The sequence below is a fragment of the Ochotona curzoniae genome, unplaced genomic scaffold (assembly GCF_017591425.1).
Source record: "Ochotona curzoniae isolate NIBS_2020 unplaced genomic scaffold, NIBS_Ocur_1.0 contig_3520, whole genome shotgun sequence".
Taxonomy (NCBI): domain Eukaryota; kingdom Metazoa; phylum Chordata; class Mammalia; order Lagomorpha; family Ochotonidae; genus Ochotona; species Ochotona curzoniae.
Window position 1 is genome coordinate 27,666,013 of NW_024465894.1, and position 20,577 is coordinate 27,686,589.

The window sequence follows — 20,577 nt, forward strand, 5'->3', positions numbered from 1 at the left end:
AGCTTCCAGCCTTTGCTGATGCATGAGTAGGTCATCCTTTCTTGTTCTTGACCCTTCCTCAATCCCGGTACGCGGTTTTCTTAGGAAGCTCTGTTGCATTGCAGTCACGCGATGACCTGAATGAGGCTTACCTGCGGATAAAGCCACCACTGATGGCCATCTGCTCCCGCTCGTCCACCACGCGGGCAGGCTGGCTAGCCACCACTCCATCCTGATTATTGCCCCAGGCTTTTTTGTAAGCATCGCTTGATTTAAGCCTATGCAAAAAAGAGGGTGAGTGACAAGGCCCGGGGGTGGAGCAACAAGCTCACAACAATCGTGACTTCTTCAAGCCAAGTACCTAACCAAGCAGATGAGTTTTCAGTCGAGGCATTAGAGAATACCGATATATATCATGATCCAGACCCAAACAGTTGGCCACCACCATGCCTCAGCTACTCAGCATTTCATTTCCAATTGAGTCAGTTGCAATTGTTAAGGACTGCAATCTTTGGCCCACACGGTTGCTCTTGGTTGGGTTTATTTTTGTGGTGTAGTCGAATTGAAGACAAGGATTAAGCTAGCTGAAGAACATTCAGTTCTATTTCAGTCACATGGTTCTATTTTGAGAGACAAAACACACAGAGAAAAAAAACATACTGGCAGACAGACACAAAACAAGACTGCCAAGTAGAGTGTGTACATCACACCACAGCAACACACGGTCATCAAGAGAAAACATACTTGACCAAGTTTTTACACACTATCATGCAAGGATTCCTATTTCATGTTTATTTTTTCCCAATGTATGGGAACAACATTTCCAGCTCTGCATGAAGGACAAAAAGGATTGGTGGTTGGCCAAGGGAGGTGGTCTTTCAGTTGCCTCTAGAGCGATTTGAAATTAGATAATATATCGGTACTTCCCAACAGTCACCATACATCCAGAGTTGATGTACAAACCTTTGTCCACAGAGACAAAAAGTAAAAGAAGCATAGTGAAATGAATGCAGGAAAATAGAAGAGAGAACAAGCCATCTATCACCAAAAAGGGAAACCCCCTCTATGTCTTCTTCATGCACCAGCTACAGGCATGAGTAGAAAGTGAAGCATTCTCATTGAAGCCAAACTATTCCAGAAGTTGATCATTCCCGAAAAAGGCACTAGCAGGACAGTAATAGCCTTCATGAGGATTTGAAACGCAGGTTCAGTAGCTTCTTGGCTGGGCTGTGGAGCAGGGCAGAGAGCACTTACAAACTCCTATTTCAAACTATCCTGGGGTGGTGACAGGGTTTGGATCTGGTACGGTCTCCATGGGCTGTATTTCACTGAGCTGCCTTGGAGAAAAACTTAAAATCCAGGCATACCTGTTGTGCCCAATAGAAACATATGCAGCATATTTTGGTGGGTGTGTTGGAATTGAAGGCCATCAAAGATGTTTTTAGGTTCTTTGCATAGTAGAAACCATATGCATTTTAGTCCAAGCAAAAGAAATATCCTTTGGTCCCATTTTCATACCATCTATTATAAGACTTTACAATTGAACTTTTTAAAAATTTTATTTTGTTCCATTTTCTCAAGAGGGCCGCAGGTATTAATTAAATCTGGTCCTAATAGGTACATTGGGGACCAAGCAATGTTGGTAACAAATTGGAAAATTGTACCAATGGAATTTCAGCAACTTCCACAATCTCATGTGTAGTATCATAGCCCTTTGAGCAGTCAGAATTTACTACAACAAAGGGCCATGGCCCCACCCAATGGGATAAGATCTGTGAGCATCTTTTAACAGATTAGAATCTGCTTTCTTTCCCCCATCTCCCCATGGCCTCCATCCTCATATTAAAAGAAGTGACATGGACTTTGTGATGTTTTCTGCTATGTAAAATATCTGGTGTACCATCTTTGGCAAAGTCAAAGGAGTAGGAAATACGCGTTTCTGAAAGAAGGCAAACCACTGCACCCACAACGCTGCACATAGACTCACATCACTGCCGTACATCTATCATAGTCCTTCGAAACATGCCGAGACAGGGCGACACCCTCAGATAATCCAGGGCACCACCAGGCACTGCGTTGTGACACATGGTTTTTAAAGCATTATTTACACGCAATAGGGAACACTTCAGTCAAGCTTTGAAGCTCAGTTAGGGTCTCTTGTTCACTAAGGAATTAGTGGCCACTGATACGTGGCATTTGTAGGGGCCATCATTTAGTTAGAATGGTGGAGAGCATCCCAGGGTACCCTGGCTCTGCCCTTGCTTCATACACAGTGGACACAGGGGAGAGAATTATACGTTGGAATTCACCACCCAAGGGATGGAAATCTCACGTGGGGGCAGTCTGTCACTCAAAGGATATACAGTCAAGTCTTGACTAACTGGAGTACTTGGCAGTGGGTCATTGCGCAAGCTTTATGACTTTCTTAATGAACAACGAGTCATGGAGGGACGCTTTTGTTTTAAGGGAATTTGACTGAATATCTATATCAGACTCTTGCGCTACTTTCTGGAGAGTCGCTGAGGATTGGGTGTAACCAGATCTCTCCTTGGTTATGTTTTTTTTTTTTTTTCTGGTGCATTTGATGGCCTTTCCTTTGAAGACCACATCTTAACATTTGGGATTCTATGCTGTGGAGGCTGGAAGTGGATGGAGACCAAAGCAACAGAAACTATCTATCCTGGAAGAAAAATAATTGAAAATCTGTTGTGATTTTTCTCCCTTTGTCTTGTCAAAACTAAAAGGGAGCAAAAGTGTACAGTCAGGGATTCCATTAGCTAGACTCCAGTTAGTCAGACGTTACTGTAGATCATTCTTTACAAAGACAAAATTTCTACTTATTTGCAAATTGAGCCCCTCCCCCTCCAAAACAGGAAGTGGGATATTTTATATCAGCCTCAAAGTTTAAAGGATGTGAATGGTCATATAATTCACTAGAAATGACATCAATTTCTATTCTAAAAGCTAGAACTAGGAGCACTTTTAGGAAACAGGGCTTCTTTTAGATGGGGGAAGTGGGAGGGAATAAAGGAGATCAGGGAATAAGTTTAATTTTCCAAATGCATGTTGAATAATCCACTCATGCATTTAGTTTTTTTTTTCACTACCAGTCACATGAGACTATCTTCCAGAACCCTTCGTTTCAGGTTCCTTCTGTAGCAAACCTTTATAACCACATGTCACATTTCTGCTACATTCCAAAAAAAGCGTTGCAGAACCTTTAGAACAGTTGAATGTTTTGTGATGTCGTGCATGCAAAATCTACACATTTCAACATTTCAGCCAGTGTACAGGTAGATCTTCCAAAGGGGAAGAATTTCCGAGGGGTGAGTCCAATTTGGGTGAAGTGTGAGCCCTTCTTGGTGAAGAGCTTGTTGGTTCTGATTTGTGTGCAACTGCAGGGTATCAGGACCAAATCTGGTCACGGTGGGCAGGAGAAAAAGGCAATCTTGGTCATTCTCTCTAAATTACAGAATGCTATTTGGGCCAAATGATCTGTTTCTTATCCTTCTGAACAACCACATCTTGATACACGTGTTTCTCATTTTTGAAACAAATTACTCATCACCTCTTCCAAGTTTGCAATTCAGGCTCTTGGGGTTAGGAAAAAGGCGAGCCCTGGGTGCCTCTTTCTTGAGGTTCTCTGTGGTAAGGTACACCTTCTGGAAAATGTTGAAATGTGAATCAATAAAAGTTGCTGACAGTGAAGCTTTCACTGTAGTATGCCTGATTTTTTTAATGCATCAACAGTAACTCCCACTAATAGTATCTATGCTATGAGATGAATGCATTGGAGACGGTATTGATCTATTCTGCATGCCACATGCTCATCCTGCCCAGGAGCCTGGCAGGAATGAGCTTGTCAAGGCTTGGAGATGGGCCTTGGGAAACCCAAGCTGCAGGCAGGCAGGCAGCACCTACTTGTTACAGGGACACACACAAAGCCCGCAGAACTTTCCTAGGTCCGTCAAATTCTTTTCTGCTTCTTTCATGTCCTTATTGATTTGGTCCATCCCTTCCTCAATGCGTTCCAGTTGTTCTGATTAAACACAAGTATTTTATCCCCACAGAATGAAGCAGATGGAAAAGGACAAAGAAAAAAAAGACAAAACTTCAGACATTCACTTTGACATTAAAAAAATAATAATAAAAGAAAGAAAGAAAGAAAACTGGACGCCACAGATTAGAGCTGGTACCCAGTACCTACTTGTTACAAGGACATATGAAAAGGCCACAGCATTTCCCTAAATCTTTTAAATTTTTCTCGGCCTCCTTCATGTCTTGGTTGATATGGTTCATGCCTTCTTCAACACGATCGAGTTGTTCTGGTTAGGACAAAGGGATGACAGTGTGGAATGAATTTTTTGGGGGTTTCCAACAGAACATGAGAAATGACTATGTGAGACGGAATTTGAGAAAGAGAGATTACAATGCATTGTTCCAAGAGGATGCATTGTGGCAGTCGGCTGCTGCTTTTCCTGAGCGGGCATGATTGGAAGGCAATGAACAAAATGATGCCCAGCATAGTTTGAAATTCCAACATGATGAGATGAGTTTGAAAGATCAGTTTGATTCCGAGTGTCCAGGGAAACAGCACAGCACAGTCACTTACTCAGACAACAGTGAAACCCGGGAGAAAGATAAACAGGGTGTTATTAGCTTATGCTTTTAGGTATTCTTACGAAAGCTACCAGAAGAAGCATCAGGTTCCATTTAACATATGTATAACTTTTGGTTTTTATGAATCCTCAACAGGTAAGGGTAGAAAAACAGAATCCAGTGTCTTCTTAGAGAAAAACAGCAGCGGCAACAGCAATAACGGGCAATAGCTATGGATTGTTTTCTTCTTCTAGCAGTGGCTGTCTAGTTAAAGGTCACCCATGGGCTGTCCTTGGCTTGCACATTTAATTCATAAAAACTGTGAAAAAAGTAACATCAGTACAGCAGCATTATAAGTTGCGGAGCATTTTGGTTTCTCTCCCATCCTATGACTCATGTGTTATGAAAGCACTGAAAGTCGTTTTACTTCTCTGCTCCTTGACACCCATCTCTCCAAGGAGGGGCATGCCATCACCAACCATAGATGGAGAGGAGGGAGGCTGAGGTTTTGTCGGGTGGGGGAAGGTAATGGATTCTGTGTGATTACAGCTAGCAAAACTGACCTCAGTGTACTTAAGAAACCGAGAGATAGTCATAAAAATGAATCATACTGCTGGGTTGCCAGGGTTATATACAGTGACTTGGTTAATTTTGCAAAAGTTGCGTCACCCCACTGAGGTAACCACAAGTTCAAGGAAAGAGTTTTATAAATGGGTTTTAAGACCATTAAAGGAGAATAGCATCGAGATGTCTTGCTTTTCTAATTACAAAACTTAGTTATGTTTCTACTATTCTCTATTTTTGTGCAGGTCTGCATGTTTCCACCTCCAAGAAAAAAGGCACACCTAGCATAGAGTTGACAAGCACACTTCCAGCCTAAAGGAACAGATATCACTTCAAAACTATTCCATGTGAAGTTGTTCAGTTGAAACTGTACATTCTAAAACCCTAGATAGTGACCTAAACTAGGGGAGTGTGTATTTACAAAATAAGGCCTTTTGTAGGACCTAAAAAAAATATATCAGCTTATTAAGGATCTCTTACTTCTATGATGTTGTTCAAATGACCGGAAAAATAAAACTTTAGTGTTTATCCAACATTGGATACCCGGAAGAAACAAGAGTGCAGTCTGGGAATTTTTGCTGAGTAAATATAGGTATAGTGATGCCTTTAGGAAAACCTTTAAGAGGGGAGACAAATGGATAGACAGACATCATATAGATATGTAAATGTTTATGTTTCAGATCTTTTCTGAAGATCTCAATCTTGTACTATGTGAGCTTGCCAATGGACAGGTCAGGGGATTGGTGGAGCTCAACACAAAAGAACTCATCTCCAAGTAGAGAACACACAGACAGGAACAGTGTGCTACCCCCCATCACAGAAATCCAACAGATTCGAGGGGATGTCTGGGCTCAGAGTAAAAGGCTACCAGACTCAACTCAGCTGAAATGAGCAGAGACCACGGCTAGACAAACACATTCAAGTATGTGTCCTTGAGGGAGAAACTAAGTTGGTACTTTATTTTTTAGGCCAAAATAGTAACTTCTGACAAGATTTCAGGGCTCTCGCCCACTGTGTGCCCAGACACTAGAAGGAAACATGTCTATGTCAACCAGTCAGCAACTGTTAGGCCTCTTAACTAGAGAGCTGAATTTAAAAGATAAAACAGAAATAGGAGTTGAGCCTAGTGGTTCAGATGCTGGGCTTCAGCCCTGAATCCGGCTCTTGACAGCTAGTACAGACCCTAAAAGCACTGGTGATGGCTCAAGTAATGGTGCTGCAATCACCCACATGAGTGGCCTTAACTGAATTCTTGACTCCTGCTTTGGTCCCACTTAGAGTCACGGCAGGCATTCAGGTAGCAAATACTCTCTCTTCTTTTCATAATTAAAAACAAAACAAAACACATAAGTTAAAATCAATATTTCTGAGCATTTGGGTCACCAGCTTGATTTGAAAAAAATTTGACTTCCAAAGAAAGTCCTAAAGCTGAATCTGATTCAGAAAACTACTTTAAGCCTATCAACAGCCATGGAGTACATTTTTACACACAAATTATGTCAAGTCCTTAATTTAGAGCATATCATGGGCCCATTTTGTCACATGGTATATTCTCATGGTAACGTTTAGAGCATGTTGAGTTACATTTATGGACATGTTTTGTAAACTCAAATTATACTCTAATGCTTCCCGAGAAGACATTTTCCAGGTAACGCTTCTAAGCAACAAGTCTTCATAGTACGTCTCTGGCAGACACAAAGCACCACCCAGCACTGAAGGCTTCTTAACTCTGGAAACCTGCTCTGTGGCTTTGCCTGTTTCACACCTCTTCTTGAAGACTCGGAGAAGAATTACACTTGGAGCCTAGTAGAGGACTTGAAGCAGATACTACCATGCACTGAGACAATACCTCTGCCACACTTGGATGGTGGGTTGTTTGTGATTTATCAATAGCACGTGCTCAAGGATCTAAGGGTAGATAGATTCTCTACTAACTTCCCTAGGCACAGCAACATGGGACCTCTAGGATTTTGATATGGCTTTAAAAAAATTATTTATTTATTTATTTTTGATCTTGATGTGGTTTAAAAAAAAAAACTCAGTTAAGGAAGAGCGCAATATAGAGTTATCGATGTGGTGGGAAAGCCTTCTGGAGAGTATCTATTTATAAGATACTGCCTGTGTGATTGCCATTGTCCTTAGCACTAACACACATACAGAAATTCATTCCAATGAGCTAAAAAGCCACGTGTGGTCAGTGACTGTCCTGCTGGAGACTGACACTATAGTCATTCCTAGGAGATGATAGGAGAGGGATATTGTCTCAAATGCTGCTGTGCAGTGCCAGGAATATTTACTAAGACAGGCAGCTGATTCTCTGGCTGGGGCATCGCTTGTTCTATCCTCTGCCAAGCACCTGCAGTCAAAGATTTCACTGTTGACTTTGAGTTGATCTCAGGGGATTTCCCCCAAGAACCATATTTTCAGCATCAAAACAAACACATAACCATCCTCCAACACAAAAAGACCAACAAAAGGAACAAGAGGTGCAGAGATGAAAGGTTAAGTCACGTAGGTGTGAAGGTAGCTTCAGAGGGGTCTCTTAGAGATATGTTGTCTAAGCGAAGGAAAGTGCCAGGACTTAGTCCACCTCCAGAGCTGGCTGTCTGTCATGCTCAGTGCTCCTTGCCATCCCCTGCTATCTGCGTATAAAACAAGAATCTCAGTAGGTAATTTCCCAGCGCAGCCCCGTGGCTGGATAACCTGCGGTGGTCTGGACTGACCCAACACTGGTTGGCCTCGTCCTTTAGAATCACGGCTGCTTCTTGAGGCTCCCGTACAGCTGTAGGGCAGAAACAGTCAACATTTTTGATGTTCAGGCAGAGAGACAAAAATTAGCAGAGCATAACTGGAGAGAAAGCATTTGCTGGTCTCAACAGCAAAATGTAGCCTATGCAACGTTGAAGGTTAAAACACACTTCGGATGACAGTGAAAAGAATTACTGAATTATGTTCAGCTCCTTTGGAAAAGCCCTAAGCTTGGATTGTAAGGGTAAATGAACCATGTGCCATTTATAACCAGGCAGAAATCACACACTTGCAGATTTCTCGTCAGTATGCATCCTTCACCAGACATCTGGTAAAACCCAGCTACTTTAGGTTGTTTTAAGCCATGTAACTGAGGGTCTTGCATTTACTGTGGTGGAAATATTTTAGCTGTGAAGGTTAACTCTCTCACCAGTAAACCTGTCCAAAAGATGTTACACTCTGCTTTCTTTCTCAGAGAAAAATGGGTAGATGCTGCAGAGAGTCCCTCATGCTTAAGAATTATGTTTTTGCATTTTTATTGGATTTTGGAAATCTGCAGTTTTTTTTTTTCATAAAGACACAGTGGAACTTGTAACTTAAATAAACAGGTTGTTTACTTTCTCCATTTTCCACTCCAGTTTTAGATATATTGTTTTCCATGTCTTTATGTTACTATTTTACAGTTTGGGAGAAAGGCAATATCCTGAACTTTCCCCCAAATTTGTCTTTTACAAATCACCTTTTTTGTTTCTCCTTTCACAATGCAAATCGCTAAGTGGAAAAGCCCAATAAGGTAGAATTCCAATTATTTGTATATGTATGTATTAAATTTGCTCTGGAAATGAAATACCATTCTTGTATCTGGGTACTCACTGCTTAATTTTTTTTAAAGCAAGGATTTGCTGCATGTTGCATTTCAAAGCCAACACTTTCTATTCTAGAAAATGGAACTTGGGGGATTCTGAAGATTGTCATACTAATTGCTAGATTCTGTTATTTATCAATTTTGACAATGTGTATTTTGCAAATTGGAGGAAAGGTGTTGGGAGAGACATTCAATTCCTTTACTGAGTTGTTTTGCTCAGTTAGTGTCTATTATTTGAAAATGTAATATAAATAAATCATGTAAAACAAAAGTCCTTAGATGACATGAACAAGGGTGCATCTGTGAGAGCCCCTCCCAGCAGGTTGAGTGAGGAGAAGCTAAGACCTCTGCTTGGGTTCCATGGGGTCTGCCACATTCCCCCCCAGGAGGGTCTAACCCCAGTGCAGCACAGTGGGGTGGGGAAGGGGGAGGCTGTCAGCTTTCTATCCAGCACGGGGTTCCTCTCACCAGTATACTTAGCTCCTGGGCTCCCAACTGGCCTGCTGCCTGCCTGCGTGGACTTTCTCAGGGAAGCACTGCAGCCTGAAGTTCTTCTACGCAATCATCTTTCCTTCCCTGCCTCTTTTTTTTTTTTAAAGGCTTCAGCCCCATTGACAGGCAGAAGGCCCTCCCTGTCTGCTCCCATACCAGCCTGCTGCATATTTTCCCACCAAATCTCTTCTCCTTCTAATTGCTTCTTAGCAGCACTTGTTTCCTAAAGGACTCAGATGGTACGTGTCCACCAGTACCTTTCTGTCCCCAGAAGTCAATCAATAAATACAGATCCACCTGCTGGGGAGGCTACAGAACATATCTTGGATCCTTATTAATCTAAGAGGTCTCTCCTCTGATGGAAACATAAGCTGTTTTAGTCTTGCACAATTGCAAGTAGGGCATGTGTGTTTTCTTCAGACGGTTGTTAATTTATATCTACAGTGTAAAATTTTAGGACTCGCATGTCTCAGACAAAGATAGGCACACTTGAAAGTAGGAAACAGTGATCAAATTACTCTCAGAGACATGTTGTCTTGCTCTGCAGCATCTGTCTCTAGAATGACAGCTCTACCTTTTCCAGGACACACACATCACTAGTTAACATCAGATTTTTAAAATTACACAGACCACTAGAAAAAGAGTGGTATATCATTACCGCTGATGGTTGAGGCAGGTTTCACATACTGACTTCCAAACTGATGATTTAGGTCTATGCCTATATTTCTTTTGGGTTGCTATGCTTTTTTAACCCCTTGTTGATCTGCAAGAATTCTCCATATTTTGAGACAAATAATGACCTATGTCCATTGCCTATGTGGCAATTTTCCCACCCATTCCTTCCCCCAGTTTGAGATTTTTTGTTTGGAATTTGTTGACTGGATATTGAGTGAGTCTTGCATTTTTATCTTTTGTTTTTTTTTTTTAATTCTCATGATTGTGAAATGTTTCTAGTGTTTTCATAAAAATATAAAGAAAGAAAAAACTGAAAAATCTGTTTAATATTATGTCAGAATGGAATCAGGTAACTAACTACTGGCTAGAATTCTGCACAATATCACCCTATGTTTAGATGTTTTGAGACAAAGAAAACCTATGGTACTGTTCTTTTAGGTTATCTTTTAATACTATATAAAAAAAGGTTGGGTATTTGAATTTCATTGCTTCTTGCATTTCCATAATAATTTTAAAAACAGACAAAATATTTCAACCATATTAAGCTCCCATTTTCCAGACAATCCTTCTTTGCTGTGTCCTATTAAAAAATAGTTCCCAGTTAAAGACATTTCCATAGCAACATGAAAATCAAAGCTGTCAGATATTGAGTTAGGATGAACAAAGAGAAGGACAACTATGCTTCATTGTATCTAGTATTAAAAGAAAGAACAGTTACTTGGAAAGTTGGAGAGTAAGTCATTCTCATACTGTCACAATATTGTCCTTTAAAATAAAATATAAATACATGGCTTTTGCATTCAAAATTCTGTCACTCTGATGTATATAAACACATAGTAATACCTTTCAATTATGAAGAAGGCCTCAATTTTTCCTATCTTTACATGTCATTTTAACAGAGGAAAAAAAAAGCAATATGAAAATTCTATAACCCTCGTACTCATACACATGCATAATATACATCAACAGAAGCAAGGCAGATGCACAGATAATTAAGAACATATTTTATTCAGATGAGAATTGTTCTTACTGAAGAAATCTGAACTTACCTCCTTGTTCATCCAACATAACCAAAGTCCTGATACCAGCATCTTTACTCTATATTCCAATAATGGTAGCAAAGTTGAAAAGGAGTTAGAGAGAAAAGAGAGAAAGAGAAATCAGTAAGGGAACAATTAGCCCTAGAAATGGAAAATGAAGAAGGACCAATGGAAACAGGGAGAAGATACGGCAAGATGAGTAGGGCTCTGGGAGGGACATGGGAGAATGGATCAAAGTGTGGACTTGGTCTATCCTTTATGTTATGAGCTGAGCAGTTTCACAGAGTATTTTTTTGGGGGGGAGTGGGGCTTAACATATGCGAAGAATATATCAGAACATGAATATTTAACACTACATTGTAATTTTATCTTTGGAAAGTGAAAATGTCAAGCATAGAAAACAAATCTTTCAACATCCCTTAATTTTTTTCTCTGATGTGACTTATCAGAAAGTCTCCACCAAGAAGCTGAGCAGGGATGCCCCTGGGGAATGTGAGTATGAATCTTTGGAGGTGACATTTTTCATGTTCAGCAGAAGAGAGCTGGGCTTCTCAAAGGTTAAGCCAAATGCAACTCAATAGGAAACTACTTGTCTCAGCTTTTTCTCCACGGGGAGAAGTTCTATAAGACTCAGAGAAGTGATTGAGATGGGAAATAAGGGCTCCTTGTTTTGAAAATTAAAATCCTATGCCGTGACATAGTGGGAGAAAATAACTCCACTCCAAATTTCACTGCTGTCCCTTTGTGCAAAGGTACTCCTCATCTCACTTCTTTTTTTTTCATTTTTTATTATTATTATCATTTTATGATACAATTCCATTGGCTCCTGGCATTTCCCTTATCCCCTCCCCAGTTCCCTCCCCCTCCCCACCTAGTTCCTCTATATCATTACTAAAATATAGTTCTTCATACACAGTCATATGTCCATCTTTGTGGGCATGGACAATGGTAGAGAGTCCAGCATCCTATTCTCAAGATAGAGTGAACAGTTTCATTGTAAGTCCATCTTTGTCTGGAAGTAGAAATGCATACTACATTGTATCCTCACATCTAGATGCTAGTCTCCATTTCACAGCTACTGTACATCCCCTCAAATGAAAAGTCATAATACAAAATCAACAATAGAAAGAAAAATAGAAATTTACAATGCCATGAAGTTAAATGACATGTTACTAGATATGACAGTCTCCATTACACAGCTACTATACATCCCCTTAAATGAAAAACCACAAAACAAACTCAACATCTGGGAGAAAAAAGAAATTAACAGCACCATGAAGTTAAATAACATGCTACTAAATGACTAATGTGTAGCTGAAGAAATGAAAATCTCTTCTTATTATCCAAATAAATCAAACACTATGTAAACTATTGGGATGAGGGGAACAGGAGTTGGCAAGTGGAGAAAGAATAAAGGCATTCATATTACTCATGCTTAGCTGTTAGTGGAAGCTAACTGAGGGTCTCCTTAGAAATACAGAAGTTTAACAAGTATATTATAATTGTGCCCCATAAGAAGTAAACACATTCAAATGATTCCTGGGAACTTTCATGAACTCACCATTCTAGATAATATATGCAGTTAATTCTTGAGGACCAAAAGTGTGTGTCGTTTTTAAACACACTTTGGTAGACTTTAGTGTCAAAGTGAGGGTGTAGCTTGGAGACGGATGGCCCATAATGACTTCTGGAGCCACTGCAAATGCAGATTATAAACCTGATTCTGGGTGGGAATCTTGGGATTTTTGTTTCCTAACTATGGGGGCCTCAGGCAAGTGTCCTAATTGCTTTGTTCCTCAGTTCTTTCCTCTTTCGTACAACCATCAAAACAGTTAATATCTCTTTGAGTTATGGGAATGTAATAAATTAACATCTGACATGTGCTGGAATGGAGCCTGTTCTATAATAAGTAAGACATAAGTGTTGAAAAAATAAATATATCCAAAAGATGGATCACAGATAGTTGTACAGATAAGCTGGACTAAAAATACCATTATTACTACCTACCATGCGAGGTTTCTTCTAGGTTGTTACTTCTCAAACCTTAATGTGCCTGTGAATCATCTCAGTATTCCGGCTCAATAACACTAGGGTAGAGCCTGGGACTCTGCATTTCTGAGCAACTCCACCCCTCCCATGTATGCTGCTGGTGCTGCGAAACACCCTAGGTATACGCAGCTCCTTAAATGTCCTACAGATAGATTTGTTTGTATTTACCTATATTGCAATGAATACTTTGCCCTTTCCTACATATTTTAACCATTGCCCATGAGTTTCAGTTTTGAAAAGTAGATGCTTTTTTCAGGGCTGCGGAAATGACAATGCAAATTCCAGTGAGGACAAGAGCATTTTAGAAAGTTCTGTCCTTGGGCACCAGTCAAGGTCATATGCAAGATTCCTGAACCCTTCTACTGGGACAGTGCAATGGGATACACAGATTAGTGACTTTGTCTTATTCCTCTAGCCCTAACCTATTTACACCTCTTGATATTCTATTATGCCCACTTATTTTGTGGAGCCCGGAAAGCATTATTTCACATTTGTCTCATTTGGCACTGAATGTTTCAGCATTAGAGTGAGTCACAGAATTAATGGGAAGGAGCCCTACTCTGGGAGCCCAGGAGCAGAGAGTACTGAAGCAAGAGCAGGAATGTTTATTTGTTCAGCTCAGCACCCAGGAGTCTTCCAGAACTGCACTGATCCTGCAGGAAGTCTCTCCATATTGAATTTACACAGGTTAGAGATGCCAAGTAAGTTGGCATGTTGATTCAGTCATTTACTTGTTGTCTCTTTCCTTCCTTCAGCATGTTTACTGAACATCTATTCTGTGCCAGGTACCAGCTGTGAAGGGTAGAGGAAGGGAGGACTTCTCCACTGTGCTTCCCAGTGGTGGAGACAGCCAAGTCAGTGGGCATAACTGGAATCCAGACCTGGGGCCCCTATAGTTATTTCACTGTCCCCTTGCTCTAACGTCAATTGGTTTGTGTCTCAACTTCCCCAGCTGTTGAAGGGCACACCAACAGCTTCTCTACTTCCTTCCTATGGTAGTTCTGAGAGTAAAATAAGATACAGAAAATAAAGTCTAATCTTATGTGAGACTGTTCAGAAAGGATTTAAGCTAAATTGGATGTCACTCAATTTAGCATGAGTTGCTTGCTTTTCTTTAATCCATTTCTTTTTAGTGGAAGTCTCAAAGAATATACATTTATATATGTACATATATATATATTTATGTGTGTGTGTGTGTGTATACATCTATTTTTGTCTTGCCTGTCCACTTGTGATCTAGCTCCCTGCTTATGGCCTGGGAAATCACTGGAAGATAACCCACTGGTCTTGGACCCCTGCCTCCAGGTGGGAAACCCAGAAAAAGTTCCCGGCTCCTGGATTCAGATCGTCTCAGCTCTGGCTGTTGTGGCCACTTGGGGAGTGAATCAGCAGACAGAAGATCTTCCTCTCTGTTTCCTCTCCTCTCTGTATATATGACTTTCCAATAAATAAATAAATATTTATAAAAATCCTTTGTTGTTGACTGTGTTATGCCTGTTTTTAAAACTTCATTGCTGTTGTTTATAGCTCTGTGTCTCAAGCAAGTTGCTTTAACCAGCATGTGCCTCAAATTCCTTCTTGGTAAAATGGAGACCAAAGAATAGGCAAGACAGATACAAGGATTAAAACAGATAATACATGCTTGATGATGATAAGCACAATGGTGCCATCTCTTTCAAACTCATTACCTGGCATCTAACATCATCAGATGTCGGAATTTTCTAAAACCAGGGTTAGAGACATAAGGGATTTTCTTCTCATTTCTTCAATTTTCTTTTTAATCCTTCCTTTTTTCCCTCTCCTCATTTTTTCCTCCTTTGTTTTTCCCTCAGTCTATTCTTCTTCCCTCATTCCTTCCCAGATAAACCATGACAACATTTTGAAATCATTTTGTCCTTCTCAGGTACATCCTGCCAAATCCAATGCATTGGGCCTAAACCAAAACACTCCAGGCACTTTCTTAACTATATTTCAAATGACCTTAAGTCTGCAGTTTTTAAAAGAGCTGCCCAGTATGAATGACTTTATTTTTTAGGGGAAAGTCTAGCATAAATGCAAACATAGCATTCAAAAACTGAATGTTTTCCCATGATCAAAACATCCTAAAGGATAGATTGACGCGAAAAGCAAAGCTAAAATAGCTAAGAAATGTCAGCAGTTCACTCATCTCCTGTTGAAAGCTGTGTGGGGTCTTTGGCCTACCCTGTAGCAGCACAGCTCTTCCTGGGCTTGGTTTTTTATAAGTCTATGGCATTCATGTGTAAACTTTAGTTCTTTCATTTAGCAGTAGCAGCGTTAACTTTCTCCCCTGGAATCAAATATCCTCACCAAGGAAATATCTTCCTGATTGTTCTATCAGAATCAATTGTTCCCTCCTCTGTACTCCCAGGGCAGGCATGGTCTTGAATTTGGAAAGCTATTTGCCCATCTGCATCTCTGCAAGATTTCTACCTAGATCTTTCTTCTTGTTTCCAGAAATGTCCATAAATACTGATTGAAATACATCCACCAAAAAAGATTTCCCAAATCCAGGCTGGGACATCGTCTCCATCCTTCCCCCACCAACCTTACCTATGGTCTTCAGCTTTCCTGATGGCCCCAAAACTTTCATGTAACTTGTTCTTGCTCTTGAGATGCTCATGCTGGCTTCTATTAAGATGCCAGTTCTCACTGCTGCCATGCTGTTACACCCTGGAGTCTATTAGAGACATTGTAAGGATGCATATTCCACTGCAAGTGGCAGCATTTGCCTCAGGAAGGCTTTAGTTTAGTAACCTTTCCTGTCTTTGAGACTGAATTTCAATAAGGATTCCACCCAATTCAAATTACATAGTACTGATGAACTTTGGGATCATGGGCAAGATCCCAATACTTCCACACTCAGACTTTTCAGATGATTTCTGCCCTTTATGAATATTTAATGCTGATTCTCATTAAGGAGAATTTCCTTTCTGATTGAAAAGTAGACTATCATCTGAACACCCAATACTCTAGACATGCAGCATATCTGACCATAAATATAAAATAACCCAAGAGGATGTAAGACCAGTCAATCTGCTCTAACAATGCCTGGCTCATAATTTCCTAAGGATGGGAAAAATCTAATAGCTTCCACTTTTCTATTGTAGGAAGAGAGGGCTTCACTCTGCTTTATTCCTTGTTCCAAGATATAACTTCATTTGTGGACACACGTTAGGAGGAAACAAAAAAATAATCATTTGAAAATTCTGCTTCATAGAGCTTTAAAATTTTTTTCCCTCTGTAAAATTAGCCAAACAATCATTTGCTCAAAATGGGCTGCCCCTACTTGCACTTTGGAAAGACATATGACAAGGTTGTTCATGCCCCAAAGATTGGGATGGGTGAGGGGCACTTCCAGGTGGAGCTTTCTCACACATTTGACTCAACCACTCTGAACATGCTAAGCTGTCTTCCAACAGAGCATGCACTGGCAAATTGGTGACAGCTCTGTTATTCTAGACATTTATATGACATGTACCTACAGGGGAACAAAAAGGAAAAACGAGTTTGGAGATGGTGGTTGAAGGTCATAAAATCTATTACAGCGATGATGCCACAGCAGACACCAAGATGCTTACGTTGGTTGACTTCTAGACTTCTGTAAGAACGTGTCCTGGAAAGCTGCCAACACTGCCCCCTCCTTTTTTAATTTAATTTTTAATTTTTTATTTTTTTGTGGGGTGAGTGACTGCCTTCTGAGAGCCTCACCAGCACTTCTCCATTCAAACTATCTGCTTTCACTCTCGAACCTCAAGTATTTCTGCATGAGCAGGGTCTCAGAACACGGCAAAGGAAATAGCACCCCCCCCCTTCATTCAGAGGCGATTGCCTCTTTCTTGTACTGCACGGGGCTCCCCAGCTGAGCCTGCCTTCCTAAATGTTCAAGTTGTCAGTATTTCAAAGATGTTGGAGAGCTCACACCTGCCACTGCGTCCCCACTCCTCCCGTGACCATTCTGCCACATTTTCTCCTTAGGTAAGAAGCGGAGTTGCAGAAATAAGGGAAGATGCTTACTCCTGCTGTGTGAGAGCCAGCTGCATCCTTAGATTTCCTTTTTTCCCCTTTCATGTCACTGCATAAGTAATTGACAATAGCATGAGGCAAGTAGGCACATTTAATCACTCTGCTGGAGAAAGTCCAAGATCGCTAAAAAATGATAATCTCCTGTGAAATTTGTACATGCAAAAACGGTTCCAAAGCACAGCTAAAATAGCATCTCACTGACTGAAAACTATTAGGCTTGTTTTATTAGGTTAGGATAAATATAGTCCAACCCATTCCTTTTTCCACTTCATCTCTCCCAATGGACAAGTTCAATTAATCCATTTATTCTTCCGGTTTGACTGCTGCTCTGCCAAACGAGGGAGGTTTATTACAAATGCCCTTTTGAGTCTGTTATTACTATCTACCCCATTTTACCCATTTAAAAATAGTTTGAGATTCATTAACCATGCCTCACAAATGGATGTTCAACCCAGAGTCAGGAAGATAAAAGAGCTTTTATATTTATATTATTGGTCCTGATGGCTCCTTTTGTTAAAGATCTTTCCTGATTTTCAAATATAAATTTTAGTGCCTGACTCTAAATAGAACAATTTCTGAAAGTGGTATACCTGGAAATCACACATATAATTAAAGTCAGAACACGTCAAGATTATCTGTGACTCCAAAGACACCCAAATCATTTTGTAGGGAAGTCCTTTGTATATTAAAAATTTCTTTCACTTTCTTAAAGCGATCTTACTTAAAGACAGCTTGAGTGGGAAGGGGACACGGACATGCCCTGGTGACCCCCAGGCACCTTACTGCATCCCCTGCCATAGCGGGGGCTTCCTGATTCACATCAGAACCAAGAGTGTCACGGCTCCAGGAGAGACAGCGGGGTCTAGGAAAGCAGCCTGTCAGTATAAGGGTTTGGTTCATTCATCTTCAAATACGATCAGTTCTTACCTCTTCAACCAGTTGCAGCATGCGACGGGTGCTTTCCAGCGACTAAAATGAAAAACAAGAATATTAGAGACTGCGGTATCTATAGGTCCCAGAAAATCAGAAATAATTCCTTCAAGTGAGAAACACGGAGGGTCGCTATCGCGTGTTCTTTCACACTTGAAGCTGCAACAGGAGACACGTTTCCATTGTCTCTTTCTTCTCAGACTTTGTACATGATCTGAGTCCCTAAAGCAAGGGCACTGAAGTCCATTATCATCAAACCAAACTGTATGAAGCTCATCATGGTATCAAAGACAAAGTAATCTGGAAAAGATCATTTTGCATGCTCAGGATGCATAAGTTATCTCAACTACTCAGAGGACTAATTTGGCCTCCTCGGGATGGGAATATTGGATTTTAAACACTGACATAATTCTTGATGAATTGAAATGAATATAGCACCACATTTCTTACAAAGTTCCTAGAAACACAATTGGAAGCTCTTATCAATACAAATGAAGCTATTGCCTTAGGGTGAGAAAAATTCAAGCATGTCTGAAATCACTAACCTATCAGAGACAGTTATAATAATTATCTTATCTCTTAGATGAAAAATAATGAGATGGAAAGTCTGAGCTCAGCATTAATCCCTCTGGCACATTCCCTTCAATTCCTTGGGAACGCCTAGAATCCAGCAGCCAGCGTGCTGTCTCCCGAAATGTGCTCCAAAATGGCAGGGAATGATTCTGGACAAGATTCTGCAGGAAACTGAAGGAGGCCAACTTTCTAGAAAGAGCTGGGAGCAGTCTCTTTTTGAAATAGAATGACTGCAAGCTACAAAATGCAGGTAAATGTTTGACTCCTGGCTTATTAAAAATAAATATATTTATATAATTTAATAGCTACATGCATGCATGCATGCATGCACATTTTTAGATTTAATCTGCATTAATAACGTCCCCACTTTCTTAAATTTGGCAATTCAATACCATTGGCAAAGCTGCAGATTTCTACGGCATAATTTCTTTTTATCCTGAGTACTAAGCATAGCAGGACATCACTGAACATGAATTTAGGAAGACATATGATGAGACGCCATCATATGGACCTAAAGGTTGTATTTAGTAAAGAACTTGTAATTGGTTTTCAGAATCGAGCCCGCTCTAGCACATCACTGCTAGTTAGATACTCAAAAAAACATTGTTTCGTCTAGAGTACCCTGACTTTTCAAGATTTTTACAAACCAGGATTTAGGGCCAAGATATTACTTTGTAAGTAGTTTTTATAAGCAAGTCATTTGGGTCTGTAGAGCTTGGGAATACAGTAAATTGAAGTCATCATTTTTGAAAATTGAAACATTAGAGGAAGCTTTTCCTCCACCTGGACCCAGATAAGGCAGACTTCCTATCTCCCCATTGTGGTTCTGCCTTCTCAGGTCCCAGGCCTCACCTCATCGGCCAGCTGGTCAGCCCTTCGCTGCATCTCCTCCAGCTCATTGCGCATGTCCGCGTCTTCAGCCATGGTAGCGGTGGGGTGTGGCTGGGCGCCTGGGCTGATGGCTCAGGGATGGGTTTGCTCACAGAACCTGGGAAGAAACAGATTTGAAAATGTAAGGGTTTATGCATATACATGCAAGTGTGCATGTGGATAAAAAGGGCCTTCACGGGTCAGCTAACTTCTAAAATGGAAACCACACTTGAGCCGGGGTCAACAGAGTTAGGTCATTTCTCCAAAAGCTACCATGAACGCATACTTTCCATCTCTACCACGGAGACTGAGAATTTTTTTTTCCAGATTTATTTATCGGAAAGAATGAGAGAGAGAGAGAGAGAGGAAGGGAGAAAGAGAGATCTATTTTCTAGCCCCTGTTTCCTCCTCAATGCCCACACAGCTGGGGCTAGGCCAGGGGCCAGGAACTCCATCTGGGCTTCCCACAAGGGCAGCCGGAAGCCAGTGAGTACTTGGGCCATTTTCTGCTGTGTTCCAGTTGCATTTTCAGGAAGCTGGGTCAGAAAGAGAGGCAGGATTTGATCCCAAGCATTGCAATATAGGATGCCAGCACTCAAGAGGCACCTGAATTTGCTGTGCAAAAAATGTCCACCCCATTCTCTGAGACTACAAAGTATTTTTTTTCTACAAAGTATTTTTAAAGACAAGCCACACAAGGGTTAGACATAATCGGCTAGAGGGATGTGGCAATGGATTTTGATTCTTTTAATTTTATGGTTAATCACTTACATCTATTTTATTTTCTAACAGATGTGACTTAAAGTTGACATACAATCAACTCCAAAGATTTGAAATACACGTTTGAGAAGTTAGGGCATCCAGCAATCTGAGTACAATAAAAAAAAAGAAATGAATCCATCACTCGCCAAATTTGCTTTCTATGTCCTACCCACTTGCAATTCCCAACCCAGTGCCACCCTACACCTGTGCCCAGAAAACTTCGGATCTATTTTCTGCCATTAAAATTAGTTTGACGGCACAGTAGCTAAATCCTTGCCTTGAATGTGCCAGGGAGTGAAATCAGCAGACAGAAAATATTGCTGTCTCTCCTTTTCTCTGTAAATCTGCCTTTCCGATAAAAATTAAGATTAGCTTGAATGTCCTAGA

The 20,577-nt window shown here is 40.6% G+C and overlaps 1 protein-coding gene across 2 annotated transcripts in view; it reads right to left on the reverse strand.

Annotated features, from left to right (window-relative positions):
- Nucleotides 1-20,577, reverse strand: part of SNAP25 (synaptosome associated protein 25) — a 79,329-nt gene that overhangs the window by 8,445 nt on the left and 50,307 nt on the right. Inside the window, exons 2-6 of one of the 2 annotated variants that reach the window (XM_040980969.1) lie at nucleotides 19,411-19,546; nucleotides 17,983-18,024; nucleotides 10,972-11,020; nucleotides 3,901-4,018; nucleotides 132-257 (exon numbers count right to left, since the gene is read on the reverse strand). In XM_040980969.1, coding sequence (XP_040836903.1) covers nucleotides 132-257; nucleotides 3,901-4,018; nucleotides 10,972-11,020; nucleotides 17,983-18,024; nucleotides 19,411-19,482 — 407 coding nt within the window. In that variant the 5' untranslated portion in view covers nucleotides 19,483-19,546. Of the gene's footprint in view, nucleotides 1-131; nucleotides 258-3,900; nucleotides 4,019-4,186; nucleotides 4,305-10,971; nucleotides 11,021-17,982; nucleotides 18,025-19,410; nucleotides 19,547-20,577 lie in introns of both variants that reach the window. The other variant, XM_040980970.1, reaches the window with a different exon arrangement.